General features: G+C 42.8%; 1 protein-coding gene across 3 annotated transcripts in view; it reads right to left on the reverse strand.

The window, feature by feature from the left end:
- FBXW7 (F-box and WD repeat domain containing 7) overlaps window positions 1-18,936 on the reverse strand; it is a 191,495-nt gene that overhangs the window by 15,139 nt on the left and 157,420 nt on the right. For 2 of the 3 annotated variants that reach the window (XM_055795248.1, XM_005244693.4), the window contains exons 3-6: window positions 15,736-15,818; window positions 12,614-12,755; window positions 5,373-5,507; window positions 749-872 (exon numbers count right to left, since the gene is read on the reverse strand). In XM_055795248.1, the coding sequence (XP_055651223.1) occupies window positions 749-872; window positions 5,373-5,507; window positions 12,614-12,755; window positions 15,736-15,818 (484 nt within the window). Of the gene's footprint in view, window positions 1-748; window positions 873-5,372; window positions 5,508-12,613; window positions 12,756-15,735; window positions 15,819-18,323; window positions 18,556-18,936 lie in introns of those variants that run through there. The other variant, XM_055795249.1, reaches the window with a different exon arrangement.

The following is an 18,936-nucleotide window of genomic DNA, read 5'->3' on the forward strand; positions in this document are numbered from 1 at the left end:
ACAGGTCCCTGTGTTTGCCCGTGTCCCAGAGGGATACTGCTCTGAGATCCCACGCATGTGCTCTGCCCCCCAGAATAGACTCTGTGTTCATAGAATTCTCCTTAGAAATAGAACCTTATGTTCTTCATGTGCTCAAACATGTGGCTCCTTTCCTGGGAGCCCTTTTTGGCCCGTTCATATTACTGCTGAACCACCGCATCTTCTGATCTGGCACCAGCAGGTGACATCTGTGTGGCTCATGGCCTGTGCCCCCCTCTCTGAGCCATCAAGTTCACACCACCTCCCCCGACCACGTGCCATTTCTCGGTTAATTTTCCTACACGTGATGTGAAAATAGAGCACCCCTTCTACCCGACCACTGAAACAGTTTTTCCTCCATGTTATGTACAAACTGCAAGACTATACCCGTAGCATTTTTATGTCTCAGCTCTTCCTTGCTTTGGTTGCATTTTGAATAAAAATAATCCTTAAAAAGCAACAATAATTGTATTTTAAAAACATACGCCTAGGATACTTTATGACTAGGATGTTCACACTTACTCTAGCTTCATTTCTAGTACGCCGTGGGTTATTTCTGCTTCTGACTTTCAACAGAGATACATACCATGCAGCTCAAAGCATCAACAGCAGTAAATTTAAAGTCACACGAATTGCCTTCATAAAACTTTAAACTTACTATGTAAATGAACTGTACTTTCAACGACAGCAACACTTTGACCATTACAGCCATTTTTTTGCTCTGCCTTACCCTCCTCTTTGCATTTCTCTCTCCAGAGAAGATTATCTTCAGCCAGAATTCTCCAGTAACGACATGTCTGGGCTGCCTGCAGAAGGTCCCTGGGTTCCAGGAATGACAGCACATACAGTGCCAGCTGTAAAAAAGAAAAAGAAAGTGTATTTCCTGCATTGCTTTTGAAAGGAAAAGTAAAGTAACTCCAAGTATTATCACACCTCAGGGGCTGAAACACAGAAAATTGAAACAGGAAGTTATTAAACAATCTCAGAAACGTAACAGAGCTACGGTTTATTCCAGTGAGAACGTGGAAGTATAACAATCATTCTAAGTAACTACATCCATACAGATCACACCAGAAATTAATCTCGTATTTGCAAGAAGTAGTTGTCAGCTGAAATCGTTATCTTTTTTTAAAATGCAATCCATGTCACTTTGAACCATGACTAAAATAATTGTGTCCACGGTCATCGTAGCTAACAAGTACAGGAAAAGTTATTTGGAGAGTTTAACTATAAAGTACAACAGTCACCACATGAGCAAACAGGAAAGTATGTTGTGATGAGTAACGTCCCTCAGTAAACCAAACCGCAGGAGAAGTAAATGCTGTGTGTACCTGAGTTCAAAGCCCTCGGCAGCTGCAGGAAACGCAGCGATCGCATTGCTCATTTTCCCACTAGAATGCAAACACCCCCCTAAGCGGCGTTCCAGGCAGCTTTACGGACTGGGATGCAAAAGGATTGAAATAGGGAACTTTTGATACTGTACGCCGCACGTTACCAAAAACATACGGGAAATCCCAATGAACACCAGAAGACAAACAGAGATGAACTTTTCCATGTGACAAAATGAAAGGTTATTGGGAGAATTCAGACCTCAGCTGAGTGAGCTAAGCCCGTACAACAACCACAATAAACCCCCGCAAATCTCCACAAATACCTTCAGATGTACCAAAGTCTTGAACAGGGACAGCGACATCTAAAACACAACCCAAAATGCAGGGACAGCTATCACTAGGGGTAGGATGACAAAGTACAGCTTTTCTACTTGACAGCAACAACGTATCTCCCCAAGTCATGGAAAATAAAAAGTGTTAAGATGCAGGAAAAGCCCCTTCCATAGCTAAAAAAGAACAAATGTTCTGCAGAAAGAACAATATTGATAATGAGTGATGCAGAGAACTACTTACAGGCTGGAACAGTGGCGTCACTGTCAGTAACTAAGAGGATGCAAAAGCTGTCAGGGAAATGAGATCATCCACTTTTACTTCTGCTTGACGTATCTTCTCGTGTTTAGGGTTTTTTATTGAATTTTGAGCTGAAGTTATGACGTATAGCTATAGAATCTGCCCGTCAAAGCAGCACAGACTGAAATTCAGTAAGGAAGTCATAACCGTAGGCTGTTGACCTCAGCACATTTTTTACCTTGTTATGGGAGAAATGTTTCCTTTCAGTAATATAGACCAGCCTGTGACTGAGCAGGAAATAAAAATTCAATACGCCAGAACTGTTTGCATTGTGACTGCACACACACACCTCGTTTGCAAGTCATCACCTGCAGCTCACGTCGAGCACGTAGTGCTCCACGTTTAAGGGACCCGTGTCTTAAGTTGCACATTAGACCCCGCAGGCACCCCAGGCCAGAAAGCCGGAGCCTTCTGTCCCTACACAGGGGGCCAGCGTTCAGGATCTGGCGTAGGCCGCTCTGCTTGTGCAAGAGCAACAACTGTACCCATCCTTTCAGACTGTCTTAATTCCTGGTGTGTAAAATTATTTAAGAAGTGCTGTTTGCTCACACACATCAGACAGCCCTGCACGCAGCAAGACTCACCTCTGAAAGAGATCCTTTCCATTTTTGCTGGATGTTCCTTCGCTGACAGCAGAGTTTGTTTAAATATCACTTGTCCTATCTATACAGATATGGACGCTTGCTAAGATGGTGTTAATTAAAACCTGCGAGCCAACCGATTCTAAAACAGGTTACATATGGGTGACATTTATTTTAGACTATATTTATCCACATAGTCTTCAAGGGTCAACACAGCCCACAGTTGACTTTGAGATTAGCGGTGCACAGAAGATGACGTCCCTTTGTCTTAGCTCATGGATCTGGTTATAAGAAAACTTCAGGTAGCAAAGATCTGACCTTTGACTCAACTGTATCTCGGACCACTCTATGCTGTAGTGTTAACAGTACCCGACAATACGCAGTCCCTCGCCTTTTTCTTAACTCACACACACAGCACCAACCAAACTCGGGTGGCTGATTTCAGCAAAACTCCTAGTCTGCTGGTTTCTAGACCTGGGTTTCACAAACAAGTAATTTCAATAATTATTTCTAAAGTCTCAGCAAGAAAACAGAGGAGTATTCATTTTAGATTAATTGTTTGACTGCATGCTTCCTCAGGAGGAAAGCAAACATTTTCTTGATTATTCAGCTATTAACTTACTGTCTTTGCATTGCTGAAAATGTTTTTGAAGAAAAGCCCTCCTGTCCAAATCATCTTCTTGTTCTGGTTAGGTAACACACTCACGGCTTGCATCCAGCAGCACTGGAGATGCTGCAGATGTTAATGTGGAGCGACAACTCGAGAGAGTGTGTTTTCACGGGACACTGGCTTTGGCAGGGAACTCTGTTCACAGAATTACTGACCATAACGACTTGGGTTTGCCCCCAGAGCTCAGCTGGTCCCCCCCCAGCTGCAGCCAGCCTGGGTAGGTGGGGACTGCACCACTCAGGAGATCTGGGTGAAGAGTGATCTTCCACAAGGAAAGGAGATGGTGGAGTTAGCTTGATGGTTTTTGGGTGGGTTTTTTTGTTTGTTTAACTCTGTTTATTTTGGCAACAGTGTCTGGGAGTTAGGAAGCAAAAATTATCTCAGCCAGCTTCACTAGTGAAGTCAGCCTTTTGTGAAGCTAAGCAGCTGACAATATTCCGGTTTCAAGAGGCAAGAAACCTCACAAAACCCAAACAAATTAAAGTTTCCTTACGATACAGTCGAGAGATGTGAGAAAGAAAGCTCTACAGCTAAATAGCCTATCTTTTCTGTGAAGAAATTGCTAAAACTGAAATAACAACATGATCATTAGTCACAGCCCAACCAGATCACTGGTTGTACTTGAATTAGTTTTGCCACTAAATCAGGCAGAGACAACTGAGCTGTGAGGTACGGTTATCAATTCTGTAATACATTTCCAGACTTAATACATGCTGAAGTGGCAAAGTATCTTCTATCTTCCCAAAATACAAAGTTTTGCTGCCTTTCTCCGGTTCTGAACTAAGGCTGCCCTGGGCAGATTCTCTAGAAACAGGACAACCGTGTAGACAGAGGTCTCACTAAACCCTTCTCCTCCCCCAGTCCCTTTTCCATTTATGCAGACGGCTGCCGTAGGAAGCGCTTCGGTAAATACTACTCTCGTATCGTGTGTATTAGGCTCATACTCATCGAATAAATCGTTTCCAACCCTTACAACTGCTAACCAGACCGGCAGGGGAAGGGTGACGCTTCCTGACTCATGAAGATGTACAGTATGTAACAGGAAAGAAGGGTCTTGTGCATCAACGTATTCAAAAATAGGATATGTACCAGAAAAAATGCCAAGGAACAGAGATACGGGACAGTCTTCAGGTAGTAAGACCATGTCAAACACAGCAACCAAATGTTAGCTCCAGAATACCTTTTATAGAACTTGCCTTGTAAAGCGTTAGTAACTGAAAATAACTGGAGACTTACAAAGACTTCAGCCCTCATGAAAATTTTCACATGGAGAACACAGAATGCCGAAAGAAACAGACTTCCTCCCCAGTCCAAATAACAGAACAATTTCCAATTCCCTAAAATCAATCAAGGTCAGAAGTACCATTTCTAAATTAACTAAACCCTATTCATTTAATTATTGTAGCAAACCGGGTTTATAGTATTTCATATCCACTCTCACGTTCCAGTTGTGAGATCGTCAAGAATTAACTCTTCTGCGGACAGCATTTAGTTACCCACGCTGAAATCCAAATCTTAGTTTCTCTTTAACCTGATACAACGTGATCTGAGTTACAGCAAAGGATTTACTATGAGCTATCTGCTTAATTAGTGTCTGGCTTTATCCTTAGTGAGATGTGCTTTTTTGGGTTTACTTTTGGGTTTTTGGGTAGAGATTTTAGGGCTTGGTTTGTTGAAAAGAAATTCACAGATGACATTCACAAAACCCCCACCACTAAGAGCATTAAACAAAATACTTACAGAATAATGTGCAGAAAGGTCTTGCATCCACAAGGAAATTTTTGTGTGTGCGTGCCCTAACAGGATTAGTTCTTAAAAAAAAAAAAAAAAAAAAAAAAAAGAAAAGGCAAAAAAAAAAGCACAATTGGCCCAATTAAGATAAAGAGATATTTTTTAAACTACTGGGATTTTGTTTAAAGGAGTAATTTGTATTTCCAGGTAGCTAAATGCCTATCAAGGGATAAAGGTATGTTACTCTGACGTGACAGTAGCCGTATTTTACGGCAGCGTACCAAACTGTGGCCCTCTGACATCAGTTTACATCACTACGTTGGCAGAACTCACTGCCATAATCACCACGGAAGTTTTTAAAAGGCGGCGGGTGATGCACCGCATAGTCCAGCATGAACCTGTATTTCTCACCTCTTTTGGGAGCAAGGAAATGAAGTCTCTTTGAAACTGGGGCTCTATCACTTGCATCATGTGTTTTACTTGTGTTGGTTCGCAACTATCAATGAGTTCATCTAAAGCAAGTAATTTCTCTGGTCCACTCCAGCTCTGCAAGAAAAAACAAGGAAGAAACAGTAAAAACTTAGTTTAACAGACTGGTTTGGTTTCTATCAGTCAGTGCCGCTGCTTTGCCAATCAGGCAAGTTAAGTTTCCTTGTTGACCGATACACACGCGTATAAAAAGCCAGGAAGAGAAACGCTCATGTTAATTACACAAAAATGAGAAGTTAATCAACTCAAAATATTCAAAATTACTACACTGATTCATAAGCTAAGAAAGGATTTGTTATACACACACATGCAGATTAGCAACTAAACAGATAATAATATTTAATAATAATAATTAAATTAATTAAGCTTCTTTTGAAGTTGATGAAATCTACACACACATTGCTGACAATGAAGGGGTTGCAACAGAACGCGCTCCCTCTCTCTCTTTCTCCATTGTGTGTTCAAGTGAGATGGTAACTTCTAACTTTCATCTGGTAAACCAAAAACTTTAAAGGAAATGAGAGGAAAGGAAAGAAAGAAACTTTGTCTAAAAGGGTATTAGCTTACTGCCTGCTTATTACTACAGTATGTCCCTAAGTGACAATGCCGTAATTTCAGAATCCTGGCTATAAACCAACGTATATTTTTGTAAGTATCAATTTACACTTGAATAAACAGGGAATTCTGATTGGTAATTTTCTTACTTCACATTTTTACTAATGGGCACCATAAAATTTGAAGATTTTAATAAGGCACTCATCTGAGAGCATAGCAAATTAGCAGCATCATTTGCAGAAAAAAATTAATAACTGAATACACTGCACATCTGAAAAGCACGTTTTAAACTCATCTGTGCTCATCAAAGAGTTTTGATTTGTTATGTGCAAACAATTTAAAGAAAAAAATAATTTCTATAGGAAAAAACAACAGCCACCACTAACTGATTTAGCAACAGAATTAGAGCATGAATAAAGCCTTACAGAGAAAATGAGACATCACAGTTTTTGAGAGCAGATTCATATTCATATTCCTGAATGTCTTCTAGAGTGACATTTACAAGTAAATTAGCACATACAAATGATATTACAGTTATGGTAAGAGGCTAACTGAAATTAACAAAAAAAAAAAAAAGAAAAGAAAAAGGTGAGATACCTTACAATTAAGGTTTCTGTATTAATCTGACATGTACCTCAGGACTTTCAGTACTCATGCTCTGTATTTCTGTTCTCTGGATTTGATTCTGACAATTAACTCTGGTCTCCACAACACTACAATGTTTGTATGTTGTGAAGATTCCGCGGAAGAATGAGACAGGTGAAGGAGAAGCTGGAAATTTTGGAAGCAAAGGCAAAGCAGATAACTCCCGGGCTTTCCACCATGTAGAAAGCTCCCCACGTTAACCCGGGTCAGCTGCTCTTGCCCTGAGCACACCCATGGCAGACCCCGGCCAGCCTGCCCTAACAGAGGAGGGGGAGGCAGCTCCTGCGACCTGAGCCCATCCACACGCTGCTGGCAATTGCTAAGGTGGTCCAAGCTGGCAAGAAAATATCCCCCATCCACGTGTGCATCTGTAGATCGCCACCATGAGATGAGGGCTTCCATGTCTCATACCCAATACCTCAGAATATTTAAGAGAAACAAGAATGTCTCAGCATAAATTGCTGCAGTGCTTTTATATAAAACAACTTCTATTAAATTTCTTTCAATAGAAATATTTGCATGACAGCAGTTCTCCATAAATCGTGCACTGAAGAACTGTTATCTCACCAACTTTCCAGCTGCTGGTTGTTTCATTGACCCAGAGCTTAGCTGGTTGGGTACAAACGTTTGCGATTTTTAACCTCATTTGTCAGCTGTGTTTGAATTTAGGAGAATTAAAGAAAGGGAAAGTAATACCTGTGCTACTTCCTTGTAGTATAAATTGCCAAGGTCAGTCTACCCTTAATTTATAAAGCAGATATACATTATTCAATTAGAACAATTCAACCTGAAGAGCTTGGTTTGCTGTTTTTTTCTTGTGGCAAACATTGCTAGCAGTCATGAACATGTTATTGATGAAGAATTTCACCTTACTCTTAGACATTTCTGGTTTTAAAATATAATACAGATCTGAACAGCAAGGGGGAAGATTCAACAAGGGGAAAGAGATGCTAATGAATAAAAGCAGCACCCCCTTCCATCTGCCCGTTCAGCAGTAGCGGATGGCTACAGGCAGCTTCCTAAGGCTCTTTTCAAGCAATCAGCTGCTACAAAATGTTTTCTCTCGGACGCTGTCCCCTTAGTCTTTCACTTCAGCAAACAAACCTCCAGCTACAGTCGGTAAGGGGTCTCTGAGGGAAAAGTCTGGCATGGAAGACTGGGATGAAGCCTTGCCAGATGAACACAACTGTTTGCCTTAACGAAGGCAAGACTAGTAAATTGCTGTTTCTGGGCCCCACAGCTTGATCCATTTGCAAAAAACCTGCATGTAGCACATTGAGCAGAGAGGGTAAGAAATAAATTTGTGGCTTCGATGAGAAACAACAGCAAACAAATCTTGCAGAAGGAAAAAAAAAAAAAAAAAAAAAGAAAAAAGTGCCAAACAGTTTGCAAAGTTTCAAACACTGCAGATGACCGGAGACTTTCAAGACATGTGGTACAGTGTCCGGGTACCTTGGATTTCTAACAGGTGATTCCCCTTCATGTTGAAGATCCTTGTAAAAAACACACTTTATCTTTAAAATGCATTTGTTTAATTGGTTTTCCTTGCCTTCAAAACTTAAGTTTTAATGTAAAATTAAAATAAAGCTTCTATTACGGGCAGGACTTCCCCTAGAAAAGGTAACTCCTGGATTCATTCACATACCCCTTGGAAAACCAGCAGGGAGTACGGATCCTGCTCTTTGAATGATCTGCGATGGCTAAACAAACCTCCCCACTCTTCCCTCCCATCTCAGGGAGGTGTTCCTTTTCCAGCCAAGGCCTTTCGGTGGTCCGTACCACCTCCACATTCAGTAATGCAGTTCCTGCAACCACGGTGCTACCTGCCTGAAAACTACCCCTTCCTTTCCCCCTTTGCTATTATGTTTAAATGTCTTTCCCTTCTTTCTCAGGCACGCAAACCAGCTTTATAATCAACGTAAATGACACCTTTGCTACTTCTACAACATCCACCTCATCCCTCCTGCCTGGCTGGCCACCTGTCCTTTTATCATCTTCCATTTCTGCACCTCTCCTCTTCCATGACCTACGTGTTTGTATGGCACAGCTCTCATCTGCCAGCTCCGATTTGTACAATTACAGTTTGCAGAAACTACATCCTTTTTCCATCATCGGTATATTTAGGACACCTATGATATATTTCAGGGTGCTGTTCCCCATTACCGAGTTCTGTTAATGGAGGGCTCTCATTACAGAGACCTGCAGGAAGGGCTCTTCTGGAGCTTGCTTCTGTCTGACTCTTGGACCAGTTACCGAGACCCCTGCCATCTTCCACCTCACAGGTATCTCGGCCTGGATAGAAACAGCACAGAAGCAAAATCCACCAAAACAAACACCGTCTACATCAGCAAGTGGTTGGTCACAACAGAAGGGCTTTGGGAGCGGCTGGTGCCGAAGCCCCCACATTAACCCATCTCCGTGGCCCAGTCTGGGCCCCTGGGTGATGTGAACCTGACTAGAGGAGCAGGGGCTGGTTTGGACCCTTAGGTCCTCACTATGGTTCGACAACGTAAGAGTTTCTTCTGAAAGGAGCCTGGTTTGCATGGATCAAAACTGCCCTGAGACCCAAACCAACAGGCAATAAGCGGGGATGATCAGGAGATCTGCTCTGAGTCTCGCCAATTCCTTTGAAACACACTGGTAACGGTGACCGAGCCAGAAGGGGTGTGCAGCTGTAGCCTGGATCCCTCCCATTCTTTGCGTAGGGGTTGGATGGAACCACCAAACCCCTGACCTGGTCCCACCACAAGATACAGAGCAGAAAATGCTGCAGTGCTGGTCAAGATACAATCTTTACTGCCCGCTTCACGTAAGAGGCGGACTACTCTGTCACACATTTATGTATTCATGAGCATCTACGGAAGAGTAAGAAATGGAGAACGGTAAGTAATTTGAATTTAGGTGGCTTAGCCAACTACTTATGTAAAAGCAGGGAACAGTACTCTTGCCAGCCAGAAATGACAAAAGCATTTTGGACACTATCTAAACTGCTGAGAAAAAAAACCTTCCAATTTTAGGTAAAATAATAGCATTCACTAGTGACTCAAAGTGATTGCCTATAATTACTGTGTATGGAACAACTTTTCAACATCAATATTCCAAGAAAATGCAAATCTTTTATCACATTACTTAAATAAACTGTAAGTACGTGAAGTAGGAAAAATTAAGAGAGTACTTAGTAATTCTTAAAGCAGCACCATCTCTGACTGAACTTAGCATGCAGGCGATTTTCTTTTCCTTATGACAAACAATTGATGACTTAATATATTCTGCTTCCAATAAAGTAAAATTTCTTCTAGAAGAAGATACCTTGTAAAGATACACTTGGGCACCGAGTTTTAAAAATCTCATAGTAGATATTAAAAGGACCTGAAGCCAAGAGCCACTGCAAAACAGAAAAAATAAATAGGCCTTTAAGAAATTAAATGGTTTGAACCCATTAAAAAGCTTTTCTATTTTTCTTTCCAGGCTAACATTTCACTCAAATCAATATATATCTTCATTTTTTAAGGGAAAGTGCAGCCGTTTCTCCTTTCTCCATTAGTTTTTTGTCACTTTCAAACTAAAAGGCTTAGACCAACTATACAACATAACAGCAGGAGTAACATATAAATTTAAAGAAACCCAACCTTACAGGCCATCTTAAGTTTTCTTAACATTTGAAGAGTGGTCTTGCAATTAATTTGAAAAGAAAACTTAGCAGAACCACTGGAGGCCAACGTACAGGTGTGAGACCTCAGACAAACTGGAAATCACTTGTTGCTGCCAGCTTCTATGGCAAAGGACAGTTCTACTTGAAAGAGAAAACGTGTGTCCAGCTAACACGCTCACGGAAATTTCGCTTTAAGACTAACTGGAAATGCATTTTTGTATAAAACAAGATCGTGCTATGAAGCAGGCTTAGGAGGCATACAGTACATAAAGGAGAAAGCTCTCCCATTTGCTTCTGTGTAGAAAAAACTTTGCGCTGCAAGAACAATGCTACACGTGTCATTTAATCCTGCCCTTGGGCAGAGCTAGCTCCCCTCACTTCAAGAATGTGCTTTTATCATTTGACTGTTTCAGACTTGCCCCTTTCTTAAAACTCACATGGAAAATAAGCACACAGAAAAGGAGGTGGCTTGGCATTAGCCAAGGAGATGCAACATTGAGATGCAGCTACATGACTCGGAAAGCTTTTGGTTCTAAAATAAGGGACTCCCTTTTGTGAATACAATAAATACTACCAGTGACAGAAGTGATCAATAAGTGCTACTCAACGATCTCCAGTTACGCCAGAGAGGCCTCTCTCTCTTGTCAAGAGGACAGATCAGCATTTAGTACAGCAAAAAAGTATTTTGAGAAGTCAGAAGTCTCTAATGATGCATTTATTAAAGTGTGGTTTCTACATTACTAACCCCAAATCTTGGACCCCAAAACAATAACTACAGGCAAAATTTCATGGGCTTACAGGCTTTTCCTTATCCTGGCCAAGCAGACAACAGTATTGCTTTTACTGTCAAGCATGTCTGCGCCACTGTATCAAACGCTGTATCAGCCTTCCATAACCTTTTTTTAAAAATATGTGACTATTAATAACTAGCAATCTTATGTGAGAAACCACGCATTGTACATTGTAGTTAACAAAACAGCTTTTGCTAGTACAAAGGCTTTAACACTACAAAATGTTAAGATACAATGCAGTATTGCGTTATCATATGTACAAAGTACCACTCAAATATGGTTCTTAAGGGTTAAAAAACCCTATTTCTATGAATATAGATACATCATAATAATTAAACGTGAGTATTTTTAAGAAACTGAATGCTGTGTACGAGAATATCTTAATTCCAAACCTCCACTGTTTTAAGCACATTATAAACACGTAAAAATAATGAGGGAAGGAGTTCTACATTATCAATTTAATATTCAGAACTGACAGTGATTGAGATCAATGGTATTATGTAGCAGCATGAATCAAGCCAAAAGCACGCTTCTGCCTGCAAAGCTGGGTGCTCACGACTCTGTCTGCAATATTGTTCTTCTGTCTTTGCCTGCTGCAGTAATAGAAACAATGACTATACTAGTTACATGCTCCTTTGGAAAATGTTTTCAGAAGTAACAGTTTATTAATCAAGGTAGGAAGACATAGTATTTCCGTTCTGCAGTCACTGACTAGGACCCATCCCTACTTCTTAAAAATACAGAGCAAAACCGTACAGTAAAGAGATCTCCACGCTACAGGTTATGCACAGCAGCAGAGGCCTGCTCCAAACTGTTGGCATTAATGTACACAAAACTGGTTTAGGTGCTACCGGATTGGTGTCCATACAGATTTCAGTTTTGACCTGTGCAAGTGATGCACAGCACTGTCCTTCACACCTTTGCTTTGGTCAGATGAAGTTTTGGGCATTGCTGAAGGCTGTTGGGGAGACACAGCAAGCCTCTTTCCCCCCTCCCTTCAGCTGTGTACACACGTACTGGCTGACATTGCATTCAGTACACAAAGATCAGTAAAAATACATATTTGAGTTTCCCTTTAATCCATTTTTGCTAAACTTTTCTTTCTATTCTTAGAAGACAGCAGACTCATGAAAAATTTAGTGTTATACCTGCACTGAGACAAAGCATGCACTAAAGCTCACTAGTCCCCAGGTGAAAACATCCCAAGTTAGCTCGAGGCCATGGAGGCAGCTGTTACATGTTGGACAGAATTTGTAGAAAATGTGAAAGCATCAAACAGGAAGGGTTATTTTACCTAGAAACCCGAGAAACCAGTTATTTTTTGTGAACCTCTACACCAAGCAGCTGAAACGGAGAACAACAAGTCCTTAAAGCCGATGCCCATTTGTTTTTGCAACAGTACACAAAAATCGATGACATTCTGGGAGGTATAAGGAGGACCGCCTTCTACTGAAGCAACCTCTTCCTTCAGTTGTGGAGGCAAGCTGCTTCAGATGTTTATTTCTCTAAGCACTGGTTACCTGAAACATTTTCAGCCATTCCTGAAGGCCCGTTGGTGGCTGCACAGATGTAATGCGGCGACGCTGCTGTCCCTGGCCATTGGCCGCCCTCAGGTCCCCAAAAGTAGTAGGTGTGGCAGAGCATGGCACCAGCCCCGTAGTACTATGATACAAATAAAAAAGCGCATCACATGTAAAACATGAAGGAACGTTTACAAGTCCATTGCAGAACGAAAAATCTAGTACAGAATTTGCAACCAGTACTTCAACTCTTTAACTTCATGCAAAAGCAGTAACATGAGAAACTGTTCTGCTGGTTGCTCAAGAGGTCACTTCCCCCACTTTCATAAATCTGCCTGCTTCTACCACTACAGTACCAAACCTCCAGCTAGGGGGGGGAAATGGGGATCACCTTTCAAAGCTGAAAAATTACCACTCTGTTAACTGGCCGGCAGGTTGTCTATAAAGAGGCAGGTTTATATATTCCTTTCCTTGCCAGAGTTATTTCCTTTCCTTCTGGGCTGCATTTGTGCCTCCTGACCGGTCATGGAGGAAGCCAGAGCTCAGAGTCTCACCTGTATGTGAAACGTGCTAGTGCTGCTTCATTGCCAAACAGGAAAAAAAAAAAAAAATGTCTATTTTTAGCCCTTAATATGTTTTGTTGACAAAGAGCTAGTACTCTAAAGCAGTTCTAGCGGCTTAGTGGTTCGGAACTGGGCTTCGAAATACTCCATACAGTCTTTTAAAGTTTGAATGTTGATGGAGTGCCACAGGAATTAAAGGTGAAGAGGGAAAAGGAGCCAAAGGTGCCCTCTGAATTACAGTTTTATTTTTTCACTCTGACATGTTAAAAACCGGCTCATTCATATGGGATGGAGCTTTTAAAAGAGCAGGGATTAAGCTGCTATTGTAGGATTCTAAAGAAATACAGCTGACTGGGTTTTCTTTATTTTTATGCAATGTAAAGTACTTCATTCACAGAATATCAAAGTTGTATTCCCTAGCAGGAAATTTGGAACTCCAGTAGTGTTTGCACAAGCATGAGAATTTTAAATACAGCGTGGAACTCCAAAAAACCCTTTGCTTTTGTGAGTTTTTTAGTAGGTATGAGCTCCAGGGTTTAACTGACTTGTCAGTGGCTACAGGAATAGCTTCAAATGATGCAAGACAGGTTCATTTTCATATTTATCTCATCATACTGTACAAATATTTCACCGTACTCTTCCTTGTTCTGAAGGACAATCACAGTGTGTCCTAACATTTACCCAAACCGGTAAAGAAAAGTAAAGATTGGTTTGATGGGCTTATTTTTAACTGTTAATTTTACCGAGTAGTAACAGAAACAGAAGCCAATATAAAAATAATGTTTCACAGATGAAAGATTCTCTTAATGACATTAATTTACTGGCTTTACCTGTTATATGCAAAGACAGTTCATCAGGCCTGTCAACTTTAAAGAGTGTCTTATCCGAGGGAAAATGGAAACAAGCAGGCACAAGAACTGCATCATTTGCCTAATTGTTTAAATAAAGTCAAACAGTTTAAAAGAGAGAGGATCGGATGTTATTTAAGGATTCGTTTATGCCGATAATGACTCCAAATCCAAGCAATGTCAATGGTATTTTTAAAATAAAATCTGGTTTTACGGATTTACTCATTCTCATCGCCTGTGCAGAGATCCAGCAGAAGGCCTAGCACCGATGGTCCAAAATAAGGCTCTTAACGTTGGCTTACACCGGGTCTGAGCAATACGTAGCTTTGAGCCTGTCCCAGCAGAACAGGTTGCACTTCAGTTTCTCCTGCTGTAAACTGGTTCTCAGTCAAAAACAGTTATTCAAAACAGGAACCTCTTTCCTTTGACCTGAGATTAAACCCCAAGGTTTTTGTTCATGCTTTATTTTTCCTGTGTGTTTTGATTCCCCTGAAACAGCCAGTCAGGTTTCCGTGGAAGATGGAGTCCAGCGGTTCCCCTGAACCCGACAGACACGCTTGATGAAAAGCATTAACTTTCTTTGTTGCCGAACTGTTTGCTCTTACGAGAGCGTAGAGAATGGTGTGCCACCCAAAGAACTGGTGGCCAACAAGAGTGTTCTTCCATTAAGTCTGATTTAGGAACTACCAGCTGGAGGCTTGAGAGAGATATGGAAGCTGCAACACGTGCTTCTCTGCAACGAGACATCACCCCTCTTTCTCTACTACAACATTTACACATCCGAAAAGCAACCCTGGCACCCGTCTCCCCACATTGTCCTAGCTCTTCCCTCGTCACCTGATAAACCTCTGCAAGGAAGGGAAATACAATATAAATTACTTTTGACAGAGCCATTAGCGACTGAACGCTACTATAGGGTGTTCACAAGGAGTTACACCCCCAGACAACTTTGGGAGGCGAGTGCAATGCTTGTGGGAGGGCCGATATTTCTAACAGGGGAAAAACATAAAGTGGTACAAATTCAAAGAGGAAGGGAAGCAGCGTGACACGCGAGCACAATTGTTATGGCAACTATACAGTAAGAACTGCAGTTGGGAGGCGTGCAGCCAGGGCCTCACCCTACCGCTGCCTTCACATTTAGGAGTGCTTTACTCTACAAAGCATCTGACCGGAACAGCAGCAGTTACTTCTGTGAGCCGGTACCATTTCGGAGTAGTAAGAAAGCAGACTAGAGCCCGTAATACTTTGGTTTGTGGGTAACAGATACGTGCGTGTTCTGTTAAGATCAGATGGTCTGCTCTGCCTACAGAGATTTCCATTCCCTCGTTCCTGTTACCATAGCGAAGTGATACATTTGATCACAGTTTGTAATAGTCTTAGGGTTTATCATTATGTCCCTTTTTCAAAATCTGATTGATTTTATTCCCAGGAAGGCTTCAGCCCTCAAAAAGTCTCTAAGTAAATGGGCATGCTATATTTAGCATGAAACACAAACCTCAACTGAAGAAATGCAAGTCTGGCTACTTCATTAAAACTCATCTTCAGTTCACACAATTTAAATCAGCTGAGCAATATACAAATGCTAATACCACCCCTTCTTTGCTTTACAGCGCTTTAACATTGAGAGGAGCCATGAATCAGGCTTAGCAGTTGGAAAGGCGGGATTTACACAAGAATTGGGATCCAGTGATCTGTTACTGTGTATAATTACCTTGTGTATTCTGAGACTTTGCAGGGTTTCTTTCCCAGAGAGAAAGAACGGACCTCGGAGCCATGGTCCAACTTTCTCTTCATCTGCAAGGTGAGGGAAAAAGAGTAACAACAGGGATTTAGTTACATGACCAGCCTTATGTACGCGTACTTCTGTAACAATAATCCATTTTTACCTTTCACTTTAACGTGGAATTTCAACAAAGTTGACAACACTCACAAGTCGACATAAAGCAACATTTGAGTTTCTAGCTTCAACAATATTTGATAGACATGTGATATGGTGCATGTATATATTATTGCTGCTTTAGGGTCCACAATCTATTGGAATGCCATTCTTTTCATTACCAAATTTCAAACGCGGAAAAAACAGGCAGAACTCTGCGTTGGTTTATTTACTAAGCTGCTTTCCCTCTACTCTCCTGGGAGGGGAGGGAAAGAACTAAACCAACCAAACCTCTTCATTGTTTGTGTTCAGGTTCCTTGCTAAGCCTCTCAGGACTCTCACGGAAATGGTTAAAATTGTAGGTAGCCTCCCTGCATTCTAAACCAAATATTCATATTAGAGTCTAATAAAAAACAAAAAGAGTAATTAAAATCTATTTTTTCTTTTGTTTACCCTTTTATTTTAAAGTTGTACATTGAAAACATTTATAAAACTGCAGTAAAACTGACTGACAGATTAACTGACACTTTTACAAGAAGGGTAAGGATGAAAAACACTACACCTCAAGTCCTAAACGTCACCTGCAATTAGGTATGATCAAAACCAAATAATGAGCGGGGCAGCTGCTACAAGGGGAAGCCAGTCTACAAAAATTACCAAAGAGATGGAAAGCGGTGAAAACTGTATTTATCCACTCAGACGAATAAAGATTACTTTCTACATATTTGGGTAATCTTTAACCCCAGGCTTTTGGATCCAGTGAAACACATGTATGCCAAACACAATATCTTGAGCTTTTTGTTGGTTTTCCTTTTTTAAGACATGATACACCAGAGCACTTCAGCCAGCAGAAGAATGCTTATGCTGTTTACAACTGTGAGCTGCAAAATACATGAACTACCTGCATTACAATTCAGGCTTTAGTTTAACTATTACTCCTTTTTTTAAAAAAATATCACATTTAAGACAATGGTTTAAAAGTTGGCATCTTTTTTACGTGACTGATTTGATCTTTTTTAATGTTACGTTATAACATTGTTATTTAAGCATTTCCTGTATCACTCTACCTATCTAAAAAGAGAACACCACAAAACCCCAGGAATCTCTAAAGCTTACGGTCTATATACTTTTGTTGTGGTTTGGGTGGGTGGTTTTTTTCGTTTGGTGTTTTTTTGTTGTTTTGGTTTTGGTTTTTTGGTTTGTTTTTTTACTTTTCAAATACCTTTATGGCCTTCCCCCAAAACAGTCACTGAAGATCTTGTGTTTTGCTTCTATAATGATTGCACAGGAAAAGCGATCGGAGATTAACTAGTCTTGTTTTGACAGCAATGGCTACGAGGCAACCCAAAGAGCTTGCCTTGTAGCCGTGTTTCCTTGCTCCTGCCTCACGCGGGACGCTCCCCAGCAGCATCTCACCAGAGCAGCATTCAGCCAGGAGCGCCCCGAGCGCCGCCGAACCACCACCCTCACCCCTGCCGCTTCCCCACGCCCCGGGAGGAGCAGCCCCCTGTGCCCCTCCCCCCATGAAAACCAGTTGTAAGCACCACTGGAAAATAACGGGTACCATCTTTTATCACTGTGCTAGGCAGGCAAAGCATCAAAATTACTGGAAGCGTAAGGAAGATGTTTGAACATAAATCTCAATATCTGATGATAGACTTTTCAGAAAGGATTCTTCTTGATAAAGGGAAAATTTTATTTATTTCCAGTTTGCCTTTCTGAGAGGTTACCATCACCACCGTATTCCTCTTCTGCTTCCCATGAGAGGGAGATGCAGTCTTCCCAGAGCACACCTTGAAAATTAGGAGTACGAAGCCTGCAGCAACACAAGCTGCTACAGTAATTTACTCTTTTGCATTAGCAAGGAAAACAATATGCAGATTTCTGTTCCGTTGCCTAATAGTGATTTCACCCAGTTCTTCTGGTTGTTTTTTGATTTTTTTTTTTCAGGTATTTTAGGGAACTTTCTCCCGGGGTCCACCACACCGACAGGCTTTCAGCATCTCAGAAGGTGCTAAGTAAATACACGGTCAAAAAACGTCATTTAACCATACGAAGAAGATAAAACTTTCTCTAGTGACAAGATTTAAACGTCGGTAAGGGATCTGTATAACCGAAAAACAGAAACCGCCGAGCAAACATCCCCATCAATATTTAATCTGTCGCTAGGAGAGCACAACTCCTCCAGACAACGTTTGTTTGTCGAAATAACTGAGATTGCAGTATATAAAAAAAAAAATTAAAGGGGGGGTGTGGGGTGTGGGGGGGGCGGCAAACTGTATTCCGCATCGCCGCCCGCCACCCAGCGCCCTCCCGGCAGCACACTGCAGCGGCAGCCCCGCGGACCCCGGCCCCCGCCGCCCCCCCCGTGTTCCCCCCCCCCTCCGCGGGGGCGCAGCCGGGCGCGGGGGGCGCCCACTCACTTTGTAGAAGATCATCTTGAGGGTGCCGTAGAAGCCCATGGTGTCGGCGCGCTTCCCCTTGCGCGGCTGCGGCGCGCCGCGGGCCCGGCGGCCGGGCAGGCGCTGGCAGTACAGCCCCTTCTCCGGCAGGTAGGTCACCGCCTCCCGCGCCGACATGCTCGGGCACGGCGGGCGGCGGCGGCGCGGCTCGGCCCGGCTCGCCTCGGCCCTGCCCTGCCTGCGCCGTGCGGAGCCCCGCTGCCCCTGCCCGCCCGGCTCCCCCTGCCCGCCCCTGCGCCCGCCCCCCGCCTCTCCCCGCCTCCCCCCGCGCCCGCCCCGTCCCTCCCTCCCCGCCCGCCTCCGCAGCGGCGGCGCGGCACTGCGGGCTGGGCAGCCCCCGGGCAGCCCCCTCCCCGGCAGCGCGGCCAGGGCGGGGGCACAGCGCGGCGGGCACAGCGCGGCGGGGGACGGGGCCGTTCCCTGCCCGCCCCGTCCCCCAACCGCCCAGCGGCCGCGGCCCCCCGAGCCTCGCTCGCCCCCCCCCCCCCCCCCCCCCCGCGCCACACGCTTCACGGTCCCGCAAGCGGGAGCAAAACAAGCTCATTTCCACTAATTATCATTACACCGGCGCCCG

Source organism: Falco peregrinus, chromosome 2 (genome assembly GCF_023634155.1).
Source record: "Falco peregrinus isolate bFalPer1 chromosome 2, bFalPer1.pri, whole genome shotgun sequence".
Taxonomy (NCBI): domain Eukaryota; kingdom Metazoa; phylum Chordata; class Aves; order Falconiformes; family Falconidae; genus Falco; species Falco peregrinus.